General features: G+C 48.1%; 1 protein-coding gene across 1 annotated transcript; it reads right to left on the bottom strand.

The window, feature by feature from the left end:
• Positions 1–10,585: 10,585 nt before the first annotated feature.
• LOC310644782 (uncharacterized protein) lies at positions 10,586–13,726 on the bottom strand (the record flags this gene model as incomplete). The annotated part of the gene is made up of 3 exons (XM_083370090.1): positions 13,365–13,726; positions 12,331–12,421; positions 10,586–11,112 (listed from the first exon to the last, which is right to left on the bottom strand). Exons 1-3 carry the CDS (start codon positions 13,674–13,676, stop codon positions 10,586–10,588), a joined length of 930 nt encoding a protein of 309 aa, XP_083226216.1. The 5' UTR covers positions 13,677–13,726.
• Positions 13,727–18,618: the final 4,892 nt, after the last annotated feature.

Raw genomic sequence — 18,618 nt, 5'->3', positions numbered from 1 at the left:
AGAGAGAGAGAGAGAGAGAGAGAGAGAATGAGAGAGTGAAAGAGAGAGAGAGAGAATGAAAGAGAGAGAGAGAGAGAGAGAGAGACTGCCTTGCAATCCCGCTCTTCCCCCCCCCCCCGCCAGAAGGGGACCGCGCCGCGGAAGGAGATGTCGGGGCAGGCGCTCGCGGGCGCAGCCTTGCAAAAGCCCGCGATGGCCTCTCCCTCCCTTCGGTTCCCCCGGGAGCCCCGCAGGGTTTCCTCGCGGGAGGACCGCGCGTCCCCTCCGGGCGGGGAGGGCCAAGCGGCGAGTATCACGCACACCCCGTCCCGGGCACCGAAAGTGAGCGGGTTCCCGTGTCAGGCGAGGAAGGTGCAGCGAGGAGCTCGCTTCCCACGACCTGCCAAGCGCGAGGAGGGGGAGGGGGGGTCCTCGGGGTGCGCTTAGCGGACGGTGCGGTGGGCTGGGTGAAGCCGGAAAGCCAAGCCTTGAGCCGGCGGATTGAAGAGGGTCGTGTGAATCCGGTCTTTGTCGTGGAACCCTGGGAATGAAACGGGGACAGGGACGGAGACTCGGGATGGTGGCAAGTTCCCACGACGCATAGCTGGCTGCGGAATTCTGCGACAACTGACAAGTTGTCAAAATTGTGAGCCGCTGGGCTCATGCGTAAGGTCGAGCCTGTGGCCGGATTATTTGCATTCTTTCCTCTAGAAGAGCTTCACCTGTTGAATTTCTGCCTAACCGGCTAGGAACTGAAAGCAAAAGTACAAGATAGATAAGCCCACCCTCTCTGGCGACAAGGGGGAGCCGAGTTTAAATGAAATTATAATACCTAGGCCGGGTTTTTCCACCTTGCCAACTTGAAGAAGAGTGGACTTCAACTCCTAGAAGTCTCCACCCAGCCCGGGGAATTCTGGGAGTTGAAGTCCACAGAACTTGAAAGCTGTGGTTGGGGAGTTCTGGGAGTTGACGTCCGCACGTTTCCTGAGATCGAGAAACACTAACCCAGGATGCATCCAACTAAACTCATAGTTGGCTGAATCATGGCTTATTGGTTAGAGGGGATAGAACGGCTTGCGGAAGGTGCCAAGCCATAAATCGTAGTTTGTGAACTGCAGCAGTTCAGAAAGACTGGGGTTCCCTGCAATTTGCAACAATGCCGGTGGGGAAGAGACTCGCAACTTGCTTCCTGCCCCTTGTGTGGCCTCTTTGGGATCGCGACAAGGGAGCCATGAACTGGTGGCTGGCGGGCTCGGCTTGGGGGGCTCAACGAAGCTGGGCAGAGCTAAAGTCTCTTTCCTTTGAGGAGGGACCACTCAAGCCCCCCCACACACACACGCACACATCTGGGGGAGATGCTACAGTTTTGGTGTTCCTGAGCGACCGTTGCCATGGAGACAGCGAGGAGGCGGGTTGCCGAGGCCTTCCGTGACCCCAGTTGCTGGCTTCCTTTTTATTCTGTGGGGTGGGGGGGGCAGTCCTGACTTTTTGGCCAGCCGGTTAGTTGCCCTGTTGGCGGCCTCACCCGTGGCCTGAACCCTGTCCTGGATGAAAGTGGGATCCGAGGCCAACACAGGTGGCTGGAAAGAGGCTTGAGGTTATCAGCAAGGGATACAGATGGATGTTCTTCTTCCTTTTAAACTAGCCAGGCTTTCTTTGCTAATCAGATAACCTAGCCTCCGTAGCCCTGGGCCAGGCGAAATCTGGCGCCAGCTCCAGTTTTGAACCGATCCACAGCCGTTGGGAGGGAGGGACCCCAAGTGGCACCCCAGTGCCTCCCTTTTCAGGTCAACCCCAACTGCAAAGCCTTCTGGGAAATGAGACTTGGATGATGGTGCTTAGTGATCCTGTTCACACAACCCGCGTAATAGTTTTCTGGTGTTGGGTCTTGCTTGTTTGCTCCTTCCTTCCTTCCTTCCTTCCTTCCTTCCTTCCTTCCTTCCTTCCTTCCTTCCTTCCTTCCTTCCTTCCTTCCTTCTCTGTGTTCACATAATTCACACAACCTCTTTCTGGTGTTGGGTCTTTCTTTCTTTCTTTCTTTCTTTCTTTCTTTCTTTCTTTCTTTCTTTCTTTCTTTCTTCTTTCTTTCTTCCCTTCCCTTCCCTTCCCTTCTTCTTTTTTCTTTCTTTCTTTCTTTCTTTCTTTCTTTCTTTCTTTCTTTCTTTCTTTCTTTCCTTCCTTCCTTCCTTCCTTCCTTCCTTCCTTCCTTCCTTCCTTCCTTCCTTCCCTTTTTTCTTCCTTCCTTCCTTCCTTCCTTCCTCCCTCCCTCCCTCTCTCTCTCTCTCTCTTTCCCTCTCCTCTCCTCTCCCTTCCCCTCCCTCGTTCCCTCCCTCCCTCCCTGCAGTTTCCTTGGGGAAAAACGTTGGAAGTGGTTTACTAGCAGTTTTTTCCTTGCACTGTGTGAGAGAGGAACTGGCCCAATGTCAACCAGCTGCTTTTCACACCAAAAAGGAGGATTTGAACTCGTGACCCGCTGCCTTCTCATCTAGCCCCTTCTTCACTACAGCAGCCTAACCAAATGATTTGACCACGGCAACAAGCCCACCCAGACCCCAGCTGAAACAAAAAAACCACCACCAAAAACAAATCACGTAGGCCATGTGAAGGCAGCCGTTTGATTTGTAACTAACTTGATTAAGCCCGTTAATTGGATTCCTGTGCTAGATATTTAAGTCTGAACCAGATTAAGGAAGCACACTTACTGTGCTTCTAGAAGACATATCGCTCTTTCAAATGAAGCGTATTATGGCTTAAAGTGGTGGCCTAATTAGCGTTTCCTGTGAGTAAAGCAAAACCATGCTTTGAACACAGTTCCCAGATCAACACAGCACAAAGTGAATTTCCCACAGGTTTTTCGATGCGCCTCTAGCAGGGTGTGTGATTAAGGCTGGGCTGAGCAGGTAAAGCTTCAGTCCCATCATCGCCGCAGCTCTCCGCTTCGTTTTTTGCAAATGTCCCCAAGCTCTGCAAGGGATCTTGGGCCAGGCTGAGCGCACCAAAAGGATACAGTCCAAAGACTTTTAGTGGGACAAATGCCCTCCTTATGCCCTTGCCATTTCTGCTCATTGCTATTAACAAATGAGAATGCAACATATAGGTAAATTACATCCCGTAAAGTCTTAAATGTTGTGTAATTAATCTGGTCTTGATCTGCTGCTGGAACGAAAGCACAGTTGGCATTGCTGCTGCATTTCGACAAGGGGGGTGGGGGGCGGGAAGCAGAGATTCTGCACCATTTGCTTTGGCAGCAGAGCTGTGGCATTCAGGGAAGAACTGGGGATAGCTGTAGCCCTCTTAGACTTATATACCGCTTCACAGTCCTTTACAGCCCTCTCTAAGCAGTTTACAGACTCAGCATCTTGCCCCCAACAATCCGGGTCCTCATTTTACCCACCTCGGAAGGACGGAAGGACGAGTCAACCTTGAGCCGGTCAGGATCGAACTGCAGGCAGTGGGCAGAGTCAGCCTGCAACGCTGCCTTCTAACCATTGGCACCACCCGGGCTCTTGTGTGATGCTTTTGAAGCAGCAATACTTACTATTTCTTTCTTTGTTGCGTTTCTATACAGGTAGTCCCACGACCACAATTCACCCTCAAATTTCTGTTGATAAATGAGACATTTGTTAAGTGGGTTTTGCCCCATTATTGCGACCTTTCTTGCCACAGTTGTTAAGTGAATCACTGCAGTTGCTGAGTTAGCAACCTGGTTGTTAAGTGAATCTGGCTTCCCCATGGACTTTGCTTGGCAGGAGGCCACAAAAGGGGATGACGGGACCCCACGATATTGTGACCATCATAAGTAAGAACCAAGGAGCGAGGGAAGAAGGAAGGAAGGAAGGAAGGAAGGAAGGAAGGAAGGAAGGAAGGAATGATAGATAGTAGATAGATGATAGATAATAGATAAATACTGTAGTAGTTAGAGATAGATGACAGAAGAGAATAGATAGATAGATAGATAGATAGATAGATAGATAGATAGATAGATAGATATGTGTCAGAGTGACAGATGAATCCATGGATGAATGGAGTGACGAATGAATAGATAGATACAGTAGATAGATATATACATTATTAGCTGTTATGTTTCTGACTGCCGAGCAGGGATTGATGAAGTCAGGATGATGGGAGGGTGCAGGAAAGTCAATTCATTTGTTTTCACCCAGCCTGTCAAGCTTCCATGGAAACAAAACTAAGGGGGAAAAAAACTTTAGAAGAAAGTTTGGGGAGAACAAAAGGCTGGGCTGTGTACCATTGGGCCAGCCCAGGTGAAGTGAGGGGGTTGGCTAAGGGCCAGCAGCACACCTTCATTCCCCAAGCCTGTCTTGGCTAAACTCGAGAGTCTTGAGGACAACCATGGTTTACCGTCGGGAGACGCCAGTCTGATCCAAGGCGTGGAGGGAGATGCTTTAGTCCATTTCGAGACCCTGGGATGTCAACCTCAAGTGGCTTGAGTCATCCTTCTGGAATACGGCGTCCCGGGTGCCTGCCCCACAAGAGGGTTGTTTGCCCAGCACTTGGCATGGCGTTCCTCAGCCTCTGCCAGCTGGCTGTGGCAAGCGGGCTGAGTCAGCCATGTTTGCTAGGCACCTAGCCTTTGGAAGAGAATCTCTTGAACGTGATCGGTCTCTCTTAGAGGTGGGTTTGTTTTACCACGTTCTGTCGTGTATTCACTCAGACCCAGAACACAAGAGCCGGGTTGGAGGTCTTGAGACCCTATTTCATTTCAGACAAATGGCTGCCCAGTGTCTTCTTAAAAACCTCCAGGGATGGAGCACCCACAACTTCTGGAGGCAAGTCGTTCCGCTGGTTAATTATTCTCACTGTCAGGAAGTTTCTCCTTAGTTCTAGGTTGCTTCTCCCCTTGATTGTTTCCCATCCATTTGGTTCATGCTGGCTCAGGAATTCTGGGAGTTGAAGTCCACGAGTCATAAAAGAGCCAAGGTTTATTTTATTTTTATTTTATTTTATTACACTTATATACCGCCCTTTCCCAGAGGACTCAGGGCGGTTTACAGGGTAATTAAAAACCAAAATACAAAAGTTAAAAAAACCAGTTTAAAAAAAAATAAATTCATCCCTGTATAAATAAAACCCCAGTTAAAATAAAATTAATCCTCAGCCCGGGCCAGAGAGCTCGAAGAGCCAGGTCTTCAGGTCCCGGCGGAATGAAGGTTGCCTACCCCTGGTCTAGTTTAATGGAAAGAAAGACTAGGGGTGACATGATAGCAGTCTTCCAACATCTCAGGGGCTGCCCCAAAGAAGAGGGAGTCAAGCTGTTCTCCAAAGCACCTGAAGGCCGGACAAGAAGCAACGGAGGGAAACTAATCAAGGAGAGAAGCAACCTAGAAATAAGGAGGAATTTCCTGACAGTTAGAACAATTAACCAGGGGAACTCCTTGCCTCCAGAAGCTGTGAATGCTCCAACACTGGAGGTTTTCAAGAAAAGATTGGACAGCCCTTTGTCTGAAATGGTATAGGGTCTCCTGCCTGAGCAGGGAGTTTGACTAGATGATCTCCAAGGCCCCTTCCAATTCTGTTATTCTATTCTATTCAGGCAGTATTCAGTATATGGTAGAATTCAGACATGGGGGGGGGGTCATTGAATGAAGGACTAAGAGGTTCTAAGACGCAGCCACAAAGGGGTTAAGGGGTCAAGCTATTCTCCAAAGCGCCCAAAGGCAGGACAAGAAGCAACGGATGGAAACTAACCAAGGAGAGACAAGCAACCTGGAACTAAGGAGGAATTTTCCAACAGTTAGAACAATTAACCAGTGGAACAACCTGCCTCCAGACGTTGTGGGTGCTCCAACACTGGAAGTTTTTAAAGGGAGAGACTGGACAGCCATTTGTCTGAAATGGGATAGGGATTCCTTCCTGAGCAGGGGGTTGGACTAGATGACCTCCAAGGTCCCTTCCAACTCTGTTATTCGGTCACTAATTCCAACAAGTTAGGAAGGTTGAATTTTGCAGACAAGGCACCGAGAAGGAAGCCTGAGCATGATACAGTCCCGTTTGGTGCAAAGGCAGGAATTGAACCCAGCACCAACAGGCCCAACAGCCCTTCGCTGATGTTTTTCCAGGCCTGAAGGGCAGGAGGGAGGGGGGGGAAACAACAAATCTCTTTGTAAGACCTGCCAGGGGGTCATTTCCTGTTCAGAGTGACCCACCTTCAAACAATTGGCGCCTTTAATCTTCAGTTAAGAGGGGGAAAGTCAACAAGGTTGTGTTCGTGCTGGCGCCATCCGGGAACCTGCTTCGGCCCAAGTGCTTTCTAGCAAGCCAGCAAAAAAGGTGCATTGGAGGCGGGGGGGGGGGAAACTTGGGGGAGGAGGAGGAGGAGGAGGAGGAGGGCTGGGTGAAAAGGACAGTCAATATTGGAGGAAGCTCTTGAGTTGCTCAACTGCGTGAGCTCACCACATTCTTGGAAGAGTGGAAGGTTCCCGGGGTTAGACCAGGACGGGATATCTTGCACACTTCGGAGAACAGGAATAACACAGTTGGAAGGGACCTTGGGGGGTCTCCCAGTCCAGCCCCCTACTCATGCAGGAGACCCTATTAAGAGGAGACCAAGAGAATCTTTAATGACGAGAAAGATCAGGGGAGACATGATAGCAAGTCTTCCAATTTCCGAGGGGCTGCCATAAAGAAGAAGGGGGAGGGGGGAACAACCTGTTGTCCAAAGCACCTGAAAGCAAGACAAGAAGTAACAGGTGAGAACTAATCAAGGAGAGAAGCAACCTGGAATTAAGGAGAAACTTCCTGACAGTGAGAACAATTAACCAGTGGAACTCCTTGCCTCCAGAGGTGGTGAATGCTCCATCACTGGAAGTTTTTAAGAAGAGACTGGACAGCCATTTGCCTGAAATGGTATAGGGTTTCCTGCCTGAGCAGGGAGTTGGACTAGATGACCTCCAAGGTCCCTTCCAACTATTCTATTCTATTGTCAATAAAGATTCTACTCTATTCTATTCTCAATAAAGATTCTATTCTATTCTATTCTATTCTCAATAAAGATTCTATTCTATTCTATTCTATTCTATTCTATTCTATTCTATTCTATTCTATTCTATTCCATTCCATTCCATTCTATTCTATTCCATTCTATTCCATTCCATTCCATTCCATTCTATTCTATTCTACCTCCAAGGAACGACTTGCCTCCAGAAGTTGTGGGTCCTCCAACACTAGAGATTTTTAAGAAGAGGCCCCTTCCAACTCTTCTGCTTCTATACCATCCCATGGTATAGAAAGGCTGTACAATCTTTTCTTAAAGCTTCCAGTCTTGGAGCACCCACAACTTCTTGTGGCAAGCCGTTCCACTGTTTAATTGTCCTCACTGTCAGGAAGTTCCTCCTGAGTTCCAGGTTGCTTCTCTCCTTGGTTAGTTTCCATCCGTTGCTTCTCGTCCTGCCTTCCAAGTGCTTTGGAGAAGAGCTTGACCCCATCTTCTCTGTGACAGCCCCTCAAGTACAGGGTAGTCCTTTACCTATGACCACAATTGACCCCAAAACTTCCATTGCAAAGCAAGGCGGTTGCTAAGTGAATTTCACCCCACTTTGCGGCCTTTCTTCCCACAGTTGTTAAGCGAATCGCTCCGTATGTTAAGTTAGTAACGGTGGTTGATCAGGGAATCTGCCTTCCCCCATTTGGCTTTGCTGGTCAGGAGGTCACAAAACGTGACACTGCAAGAGTCATACATACATGCCAGTTTCTAAGCGTCCAAATTTTGATCACATGAACACCCTGCAACGGTCCTAAGCATGGAAACTGGTCGTAAGTCACTTTTTTCAGTCAATAAACAAACGATTGAAAGTGGAAAACTGCCTCTTTCAAAAAGGTAATTGCAACAGGCTTTTAAAAGGCAGCTTTCACCATCCTCTCCGATAAGTCATTACTGCATATGTAAGAGCCGTTGGTTTTGATCTCTATAAAACAGGTACTTTATTGGCTGGATTGCTTAACCAAATCAAGACCTAAAGGCCCCATTTCCCCAACACACCACACTTCATTAAGTTTTAAATCTGTTAATTTATGTCATTATTCAGGGAGGCAGGTCTTTAATGTACTACATAGTTAGCTACATTTTGCAAACTGAGAATACGTGTGAATTCAGTAAGAAAGCTCAACACGTTTTTGTGTGAACTCAGCCATGGAAACGGGCCTGTCTGGAAAAATATATTATTTTTACCTTTTAACACTTATTAGAGGAGATTTCCTTTCAGGACCCTTCTGAATACATTTGCATCTTTTATTAATATTTGATTTGGGGTGTGGGTGCACATGTTTAATCAGCTTTGACACCCAGAAACTATTTTAGTCTGTCTGCAACCAAATTAACCACGATTTGAAAAGTCACGATCGGGTAGATTCACAGATAGAATTCTTGCAAGGAAGCAGGGAAACTTATCTGAGTTAAATAAGTGGATATTCAAATCCCTCTGATGCAAAAAGGTGATCTGAACAAGTTTATTGACAACAGCAAAGCAGAGAACAGAGAAAAGAGCATTGCTTTACGGCTGCTGGAAAAATTCTGATCAACCAATGGTTTTTAACACAAGATATTAAAAATCATTGTGGAGGGGGGGAAAGAAACTTTACTGAATGTTTCTTTGGAGAGGACAAAGCTGCAAACAAATGTATTGAGAAATTTTAAACACACTGTCTTATTTTGACATATCAGGCTACAGACTTTTTTTTGTAGATTTCACTCGATGCTACAGTACCTGTGAAAGCAATGCTTTAAGGCAGCGCTGCCCCAAATCTGACTAAATTACCCCAGATGGGATAAAAGTGGTTTTTCTTTGAGCTTAAACCCATTACTCAGTCACAAAAGGGACATTTCAATTGATCCCATCAGTGGAGGCTTTCCAGAGATTGAATAGCCAGTTGTCCTGAATGCTATGAGATCTCTTAGTTGAGCAGGGGGTTGGACTATAAGACCTCTAATGTCCCTTCCAGCTCTATTATCCTATGTTCTATCTACATTTTTGGGTATGAAAGCCTTTCTGATAAGGGGGAAGCAAAGGAGGAATCCCTGGCTTTAACACTAAGCAATTCTTTTAGCATGCAGATTTTAAAGCAAAGCAGATGGTGCTTTTGTTATGCGACAACTTTGCAAAGGGCCCCCCCTAGCCTTTTTCCCCATTGTACAAACTGGCACTTGAAAGTTGAAAAGAATAGAGTAGAATAACAGAAGTTGGAAGGGACCTTGGAGGTCTTCTAGCCCAACCCCCTGCTCAGGCAAGAAGCCCTATGTCATTTCAATCTCTTCTTAAAACCCTCCAGTGATGGAGCGCCCACAACTTCTGGAGGCAAGTGGTTCCACTGGTTGAGACTTAGGCCATTTCCACACCCCGAGGCCTGAGGGTCAGGGTTCCCCTTGGCCGAGTGGGTTAGCCTCCAGCTCAGCTCAGCTCAGGCAAAATGCTGCAAATTTGAATGGCAACCTGTTCCTTCCTCTGGGGCAGCGATGCTCAAGCTCCTGGGATTGAATTCTGGATTTCATCTCCCACAAATTCCCCGCAAACCTTCTTTGGCTGAGCTCTAAACCAAGGCCAGTTGCTTGCAAGATCATGCCCCCCCCCCCCCGCCCGGGTGGCAGCGGAGAAATTTGATTCCTGCTTTCCCAATTTGGAAATACTTGACCCTGAGCTGAATGGGCTCTCTTTCTGGTTTCTCCCCCCCACACCCTGATTGTCCTACGTGGGGTGGACACGCCTTGGGACAGCCAGTTCCTTGCAAGTGGGCTGCAGTGTGGATCAGAGTGAGCGCTGAAGAGCCCAGAGCCTCTGGCTTTGCACAAGGCCTCCCTTCAGAAAAAGCTCTTCAGTTCCTCCCTTTTTCTGATGCAAATAATGACAGTTCTCCTGCCTCAGGGCACAAACCAGCATCCTTGCTTCTCTACCTTACATTACGCCTCCTTTGCAAAAGAAGCCTCTTCTGGGGAAAAAAAGGGGTGAACAGTTTAGAGCCCCTTTGTCTTAACACCTCTCTGATTGCCCCCCCCCCGTTTCTGGGGGGTCTCTTTGCATTGGCAGAAGCAGGATTAAATCAGTGGCCTGACGTGTGGTTTCATGAGATACAGGCGGTCCTTGATTTACGACCACACTGGAGCCCAAAATTTCTGTTGCTAAAGAAGAGAGTGGGTCAGGGAATTTGACCCGCCGCCCTTTGCCTCCGTCCCAAAGCTGGAAGACTTTCAAGACTTTGTAAAGGCTCAAAAAGCTCAGCTGCCATTGGATGGACAGAACGCTTTAGATGCCCCGTGCAGTGCCCCAGAAATGCCCTAGGGAACTCTCTGCCACATGAAGTTCGAGCGGCCTCCCCCGTTTTAGCTTTCCGTAACGCTTCAGAGCCCTAGCTTTCCCCCGGAAACTCTGCCAGAAGTCTGATTTGAAGCCAGCTGATCGTTTTCATACGATTCGACGTGTCTTTTAGTTTTTCCCACCGGGAGCCGCCCAGCCTGTGTCAAAAGACGGGGCGGCTATATAAATAAAATGAAATAAAATATAACAAAACCCTCCTTCCGGAGCGGCTGAGCTCCCTCGCGCTCCCTGGATGGAGCAGGTCATCTAGCCCAACCCTTGCGCGTAGTAACCCGGATGGACTACCAGGGCTTGCCAAAGAGAAAGCCGCTTTCGGAGGTTTTGAGGCCAGCTTGGGGGTCGGCGCCGGAGCTGGGGCTAGGAGACAGGTGCTGCAGGAGAAGCTTCTCGTCCAGGGAGGTCCTGTGGAACGGGTAGCCACTGGAGTGGGCCACGGTGCTGGTGGTGCAGCTGCTGCTACTGTCGCAGGGCAGGGGGCTCTCCTGCTGCAATCCGGCCTTGGCTGCCTCCGCCGCCTGCCCGCTCAGCTTCTTCAGCTTGTAGCGATGGTTTTGGAACCAGATCTTCACCTGGTTGGGGGTGAGGCGGGTCACGGTGGCCAGGTGTTCCCTTTCGGGGGCCGTCAGGTACTTCTGCACCTCGAACCTCTTCTCCAGCTCCTGGACCTGAGCGCGGGAGAAAAGCACTCGGCGTTTGCGCTTGGAGGAGTTTCCCCCGGAGAAGGGGGGCATCTTGACCATCTCCCCAAAGTAGCCCACGCAATCCGCTCCGGGCATGCCGAAGCCGGGAGTGCCCATCAACCTGCAGACTGTGGAGAAAAGGAGGGGAGAGCAAGAGGTTTATCCGGCTCTGGATTACCTGGCAACGCAGCAGCGGGTTTTTGACTTAACCGCCCCATTTTACGACCCTCCTTGCCACGGCGGTTAAGGGAAACACCGCAGTGTCTTCAATTAGTCACCCCGGCTGTTATGTGAAGCCGGCTTCCCCGTTGACTCTGCTTGTCAGAGGGTCCAAGAGATGATGATGTAACACACACACACACACACACACACACACACACACACGGGACAGGGCAATCGGTCGTAAGTATGAACCGGTCCCTAAAGGAATGGTTGTTAAGACGAGGACTGCCGCCTGGGTTGCGTCTCTCCTAAGATGCAAAGAAAATCGTATTGCTGTTGCTAAGCAAGACGGGTGGGGAGCTTGGTCCCATTTTACGACCTTTCTTGTCAGAGTCGTTCAGCGAGTCGCTGCAGTTCTGAAGTGAAATCATGCAGCCATTAAGGGAATTTGGCTCCCCCCATTGGTGCTCGGAAGCCAGCTGGGAAAGCGGGGGGCGGGGGGGGGGAGAAATGGTGATCACATGACCTCAGGACAGCTGCAGCTGTCGTAAGTCCATGCCAGTTGCCAAGTGCCTGAATTCTGATCACGTGACCTTGTTAGGGGTGCGGTCGCAAGTGTGAAAACCAGCCCTAGCTGACTTTTTTCAGTGTCACTGTAATTTCGCACAATCACTAAAGGAATGTAGATAGTCCTCGGCTTATGACCGCAATTGAGCCCAACATTTCTGCTGCTAAGCCAGACAGAGAGTGGCTGTGAGTTTTGCCCCGTTTTACTGCACCGCAGGGTCTTACATTAGTCACCCGGCTGTTAACTCTGCGTGTCAAAGGTGTCAAATGTGACCCTGGGACATGGCAACCGGCCATTAATATGAACCATGGTTGTAAGTCGAGGACAGGGGGTTGGACTAGATGACCTCCAAGGTCCCTTCCAACTCTATTATTATTGTTGTTGTTATAATGATGTAGTAAAATGACTGCTGCCTGTATTGCATCTCTTACAGGTGCAAAGAAGACCGTATCTGATGCCAAACTGGCCAGGAGAAATGAAGGTTCGTAATCCCAATCAGATTGCAGGGGGCCCAACTGGGAAAAGCTGGGAAGGGACCAGAGAAAGTGACCTCTTGTGAAACGGGGGCTGGGGGGGACACCTCGCAACAGCCCTCTCTGGCCTATTTCACAAGTACAGGCTGCAAACCAGCTTTCCCCTCTATAAACACGCAGGTCGGGCGCTAGATCCAGGGGAGTCTGGGCCTGCCCAGCCTGGGACACCCTTGGCTGGAGGACTTGGGAAAAGCAGCCTTCACAGGGGAAAGAGATACAGGGGCAGGTGGCAAACAAGGGTTCCAACCAAGGAAACCATTCCTAAACATATTGCTGGTTGTGTTGGGAAGTTATTTATTTATTTATTCATTCATTTATTTAATTTGTTTACGGCCCAACTCACCATGATCAGACCGAGGTTGCAAGACCTGGGGAAACTGGGTGCCATTTTGCCACTTTTGATTTGCAGAAGACAAAATTATTCCTCCTCCTCCTCCTCCTCCACCCCACGCTACACCCAAAACTATGCCTTACAATCCATCTTGGGTGCAATTTACACAGCACACACAATAAAAAAAAAATCAAAGAATTTTGCCCCATTTTTTACATTGGGAATCCTGGGTCCTGTCTGGCTAAAAGAAATGATAGGTGTGTTGGGGTTAGGCCACAGTTCGAAAGCCGGTGCTTTTAAACAAGCTGGGTTAGTCTAAAATTGAGTGGCCAGGTTCCTCCTGATTTTTTCCCCCCTCTGCTCAGAGTTGCCTTGAAGGGCGAGACGAGCGGCAAATAAATTTGATAAATAAATTGATCAATAAATACATTTTTCCTCCCCCAAAAGGCAACTCGATTCCCTTGGTATTTATTTATTTATTTATTTATTTATTTATTTATTTATTTATTTATTTATTTATTTATTTCCTCCCAAACGGCAACTCGATTCCCTTGGTATTTATTTATTTATTTATTTATTTATTTATTTATTTATTTATTTGCTTTTTCGCTTGTCCTCCAAGAAGCTTCTTCGCTTCCCTTCTTCTGAACTGAAAAAGCTCTGAACAGAACCGAGGAAGCTTTTGGGATGAGAAGCGAAACATTTTCAAAGAAAGAAAGAAAAAAAACAACAACAACCAAGAAAGTTCAGTTGCCTTTTTTGGGGGGGGGGGACAAGAAGAAAAACCTTTGGGATGTTGGACCGATGCAGTTTTCCCTCTAAAAAGTGCCAAGGGCGAGTCGTGCACTTACTTGAAGAGTAGGGCGCTTCTGGTGGGCTGGGGGCGTACCACTCCCCATTCCGGAAGCTCTCCTGGGGGTAGGCAGGCAGCTCGGCTGGGCTGGGGACCGATCCTGGGTAACATCCCAGCATGGTGTTTTGGGAGAGGCGATGGGCCAGGGAGAAGCGAGACCCCACCAAGGCGGGCTGCTGGGTCCCTGGCATCACCTGGGCAAAGTCTTCCATGCTCTCCATCGCAAAGGCCTTGAAGTCCTCCATGGAAGGGACCAGCAGCAGATTCACAGCTGGCCAAATGAGCTGCTTTCTCTCCTGGCTTCCCACCAAAGGCAGGCAGAGTTCCCTGCCCACAATCTTGCTGTTTTATCTTAAGTCTGCACCTTATCAAAGATTAAGGACTCCACCTCCCACCCTGGGGGTGGGGTAAGGTGAGGGGGGGGGAGGAAGAAGGAGCCTCCCCTTCTTTTGGCAAAGCTTAATCAAACAACAGCAGCCCAGCCAGGTTAATGGAAGCCACCTAGCCGGTCAGATGCCCAAAAGCGGCCCATCTTTGCCAGCCGAGATCGCGTTCTTGATTGGGAGGCATTCTGTAGAGAGAATCCTCAACTTACCAACCGCTCACTTAACGACCGTTCAAAGTTGCGGTGGCACTGGAAAAAGCAGCGGCACTTGGAACCATTTTTCGCACTTAACGACCGTTGCCGCCTCCCCAGGGTCGCATGATCAAAATCCAGACGCTTGGCAGCTGACTCATAGTTACGACCTTTGCAGCCGCCCGGGGTCCCCTTTTGCGACCATCGGACAAGCAAAGTCAACGGGGGAAGCCAGCTTCACTTAACAACCGTGTGACTAACCAAACAGCCGCAGAGATTCGCTTAACAACTGCGGCAAGAAAGGTCGCAAACCCGGGGCAAAATTCGCTTAACAGCTGTCTCTCGCTTAGCAACGGAAATTTTGGGCTCCGTTGTGGTCTTAAGTCACAACGCTTTCAGCTAGAAAGAATTACAGGGCACTCTTTGATTTTGGCTTTGTCAAGCCTGCAATTCATGTTGTTCATATTCAAAAATGGAATTTCTGCGGATTTCAAACTGCAGATCAGGGCTGTGAAGAAGTCACAAGCCATTTAAAGGGTTCACCTTTAAGAGCAGGGGAGAGTTTGGTAAATATAATCATTACAGCTGCATTTAAATACCATACGGCAGGGTTTCTCAACCTTGGTGACTTGAAGCTGGGTGGACTTCAACTCCCAGAATTCCCCAGCTATGCTATGCTGTGGTGGCTGGGGAATTCTGGGAGTTGAATTCCACCCAGCTTCAAGTCGCCAAGGTTGAGAAACACTGCCACGCAGAGTGCAGCCCCGCTTCTAAAGGCTTTTCAAATTAAATCTGGTGCCAGAACACTTTAATCTCAAATTAAATATTTATTTACCACTTGAAGTATTGATATACCCAGTGCCATATGATAGCCACGGTTAGCATAAACCGCAAGAGAGCACAATTCATGCAGGCTTACAGTGTGTAGTGGCACTTGAAACCTGCTCAGGATTGTGAGTTTTCTGAACATTGTATCAACCTGCGGCTTGCGTGGTTCAATTACTCTATTTTCACCACGGATCCATTTTTTGCAGCTAGTAGGCTGGTTGGCAGAGAAGGTAAAGGCTGAAGAAGTGAGTAAGCCGGAAGATTGTACGTAGTAGACCAAGTCAATCACAAATCACAGTTTGACAATCCTAGTTACAAGAGATGGGTACACTGCATCTTTTTCTGCCCACTAGGGGGCGTAGAAATTAACATTGCCTCCCGTCCGTAGGCAGCGCAGGTAGTGCTTGATTTACAATCACAACTGGACCGTAATTTCCCTTACTATGTCATGTGGTCATAAACCGAAACGTCCTCCGATTGCATCGCTTAGCCACAGCAATCCTGGAGTAATAATAATAATAATAATAATAATAATAATAATAATAATAATAATAATAATAATAATAATAATAATAATAATAATAATAATAATAAGAAGAAGAAGAAGAAGAAGAAGAAGAAGAAGAAGAAGAAGAAGAAGAAGAAGAAGAAGAAGAAGAAGAAGAAGAAGAAGAAGAAGAAGAAGAAGTTGGAAGGAACCTTGGAGGTCATCTAGTCCAACTCCCTGCTAAGGCAGGAAACCCTATACCATTTCAGACAAATGGCTGTCTAGTCTCTTCTTAAAAACCTCCAGTGTTGGAGCATTCACAGCTTCTGGAGGCAGGTGGTTCCACTGGTTAGTTGTTCTGACTGTCAGGAAGTTTCTCCTTAGTTCCAAGTTGCTTCTCTCCTTGACTAGTTTCTAGTTGCTTCTTGTCCTGCTTTCAGGTGCTTTGGAGAATAGCTTGACTCCCTCTTCTTTGGGGCAGCCCCTGAGATATTGGAACACTGCTATCATGTCACCCCTCACCCTTCCCTTCATTAAACTTCACATACCCAATTCCAGCAACCGTTCCCTATATGTTTTAGCCTCCAGTTCCCCAATCCCCCACAGCCCTGGTGACTGTCGTAACTCCAGACACATGGCTCATCTAGTGGGAAGCAGAGGGAATCCCAGATAAGGTGCATGCAGATGACCCGGGATGGGTGGGTGGTGGTGGGGGGAATACCTGGGAACTCTAGCGCAGGGCTCAGGGCAATTGGTGGGGGGAGGGGGGCTGCAGGATGGCCAAAGCTCAGGAAGGCTGGAGAAATAAGATAACACATTGATGTGGGCTCTGTGGCTGCAAGAGCCTCTGAGAGAGACCTTGGGAACAGAAAGCCCAGCTCAGCAACATGGGGTTTCTTGCCATGACAGGAAGTTGCAGCTGCCCCAGCCAGAGTCACCCGTGCCATCCTGTCCTTCACCGCCCTGCGCTCTGCCGCCCCAGCTGACAGAATAACAGAATCAGAAGGGACCTCAGAGGTCATCTAGTCCAACCCCCTGCTCAGGCAGGAAATCCTATACCATTTCAGGCAAATGGCTGTCCAGTCTCTTCTTAAAAACTTCCAGTGTTGGAGCATTCACAGCTTCTGGTGGCAAGTTGTTCCACTGGTTAATTGTTCTAACTGTCAGGAAGTTTCTCCTCAGTTCTAGGCTGCTTTTCTCCTTGATTAGTTTCCATCTGTTGCTTCTTGTCCTGCCTTCAGGGGCTTTGGAGAACAGATTGTCCCCCCCCTCTTTTTTGCGGCAGCCCCTCAAATGCTGGAAGACCGCCATCATGTCACTTCTAGTTCTTCTCTTTGTTAGACTTGACATACCTAGTTGCTGTAACCGTTCATCATAAGGTTTAGCCCCCACCCCCCAGACCTTTTATCATCTTTGTTGCTCTTCTCTGCACTATTTCTAGGGTCTCAACATCCCCGGGCGAGTTTTTTGCGAGCGAGTTGGCTTGTGTTCTTATGGATATTTTCAAACTTTCATCGCAGCAGGCAGTTGTCCCTTTGTGTTATAAGACTGCCACTATTTTGCCAGTGCTAAAAAAAAGTCTTCAATGATTACCATCTGGTTGAGCTTACATCCATCATTATGAAATATTTTGAAAGGCTGATCAAGGACTTTATTGTACCCAGCCTCCCCCCACCTTTTCATTAACTTCACTTTGATTATCGGGCGGATCGCTCCACAGGGGTTTCTGTGTATTTCCTTTTGAGAGCAGGCAACAGAATTTCATTTCTAACGTGTGTGCGCCAGTGTGTTTACAGGGGAAAAATGACTAATAAAGGTTGTCTTATCCCATCTCATCTTCTATTATCTCATCAGCTGGAAAGCTGACAGCCCGGGCACGAGTGCCATATGATGGGGTGAGCTCCTGTTCCTTGCCTCAGCTCCTGCCCACCTAGCAGTTTGAAAGCATGCAAATGCGAGTAGATAAATAGGTACCACTTCGGTGGGAAGCTAACAGCCTACTCCATGTGCCTTGGTGTGTAGCTGTGCTGGCCACGTGGCCATGGAAACATTTTTGGACAATGCTGGCTCCCTCGGCTAAGAAACAGAGATGAGCACCATCTCCAGAGTCGGACACAATTGGACAGGGAAACTTTTATCTTTAGCTTAAGAGTTAGCAGAATTCAAGCAGGACACGGATCGCTTGTGAGAACATAAAGACTGCAGGCTAATTCCTCTCTTGACTCCGCCTCTAGGCACTGCCAGTCCTCCTCCTACATCAGAGGTTCCCCAAACCCTGGTCCGTGGATTGGCACCGGTCCGTGGCATGCTGGGAACTGGGCTGCGCAAAGAAGCAACCCCCCCCTTCTGCAGGATGCAGGCAGCACACAAAAACAGGCCCCCTCCGGTACGCAAAAAAAACCCTCTTTCCACGGAACAGGTCCCTGCTGTCCAGAAGGTTGGGGATCTCCATCCTGTATCATCACTGTAACTACAAATGGTTATATGCTGAGAACTATCCGTATGGATTCAGAGATCTTAACCCGCTTACTTAGGGCTACGAAAGCCTAGTTTTTAATTTGGATTGGCAAAGAATGGCCATCCTTTGGAATGTTCTTTTGATCTCTGTCTGTATAGAAAGCATATTCAGACTAGGCTTGCTGGTCTCATGATGTCTTTTTCCAGGAAAATGACAGGGTCCTATGACTGTTTTGTTCCTACTTTAGAAATGTAAATCTTCGCTCCAGACAAGCTGGCCTTGTGTTAGGAGACAACCGTTCTAATTCTGGTATCTTTGGAAAGAATGGTTTCACAGTTATCGCTAAATTGGTTATGTTAAACCACAACCAACTGGGTAATAACCATGAAAACTTTGACATTTTTACAGGCAATATCTGATGATCAGTTTTAAACAAGACGGTTCCATTCAAAGACATCTGACCCTGGAACAATATTGAATGTGATGTTTGGCATCATCCAAATAAGAGGGTCATCCTGGTTATAGAATTGACCTTTTTTTTTTAGGTCAGGGGTCTTCAAACTTGGCCCTTTTATGTCTTGTGGACTTCAACTCCCAGAATTCCTGGCTGAGGAATTCTGGGAGTTGAAGTCCACAAGTCATAAAAGGGCCAAGTTTGAAGGCCCCTGTTTTAGGTCCTCGAAATATATTGACCCATAAAATAGCCAAACCGGCATAATGCGTGAAGCTGCCAGAGAGAAGGTCCCAAAAGATGATGACATGACCTTGGGACACCGCAGCGGTCATAAATATGAACCAGTGACCAAACATCTGAATTTTAATCACGTGATCATGGGG

Source organism: Vipera ursinii (genome assembly GCF_947247035.1).
Source record: "Vipera ursinii genome assembly, chromosome: 9".
NCBI classification, from domain to species: Eukaryota; Metazoa; Chordata; class Lepidosauria; order Squamata; family Viperidae; genus Vipera; species Vipera ursinii.
This window is presented reverse-complemented; position numbering and strand designations above follow the sequence as displayed.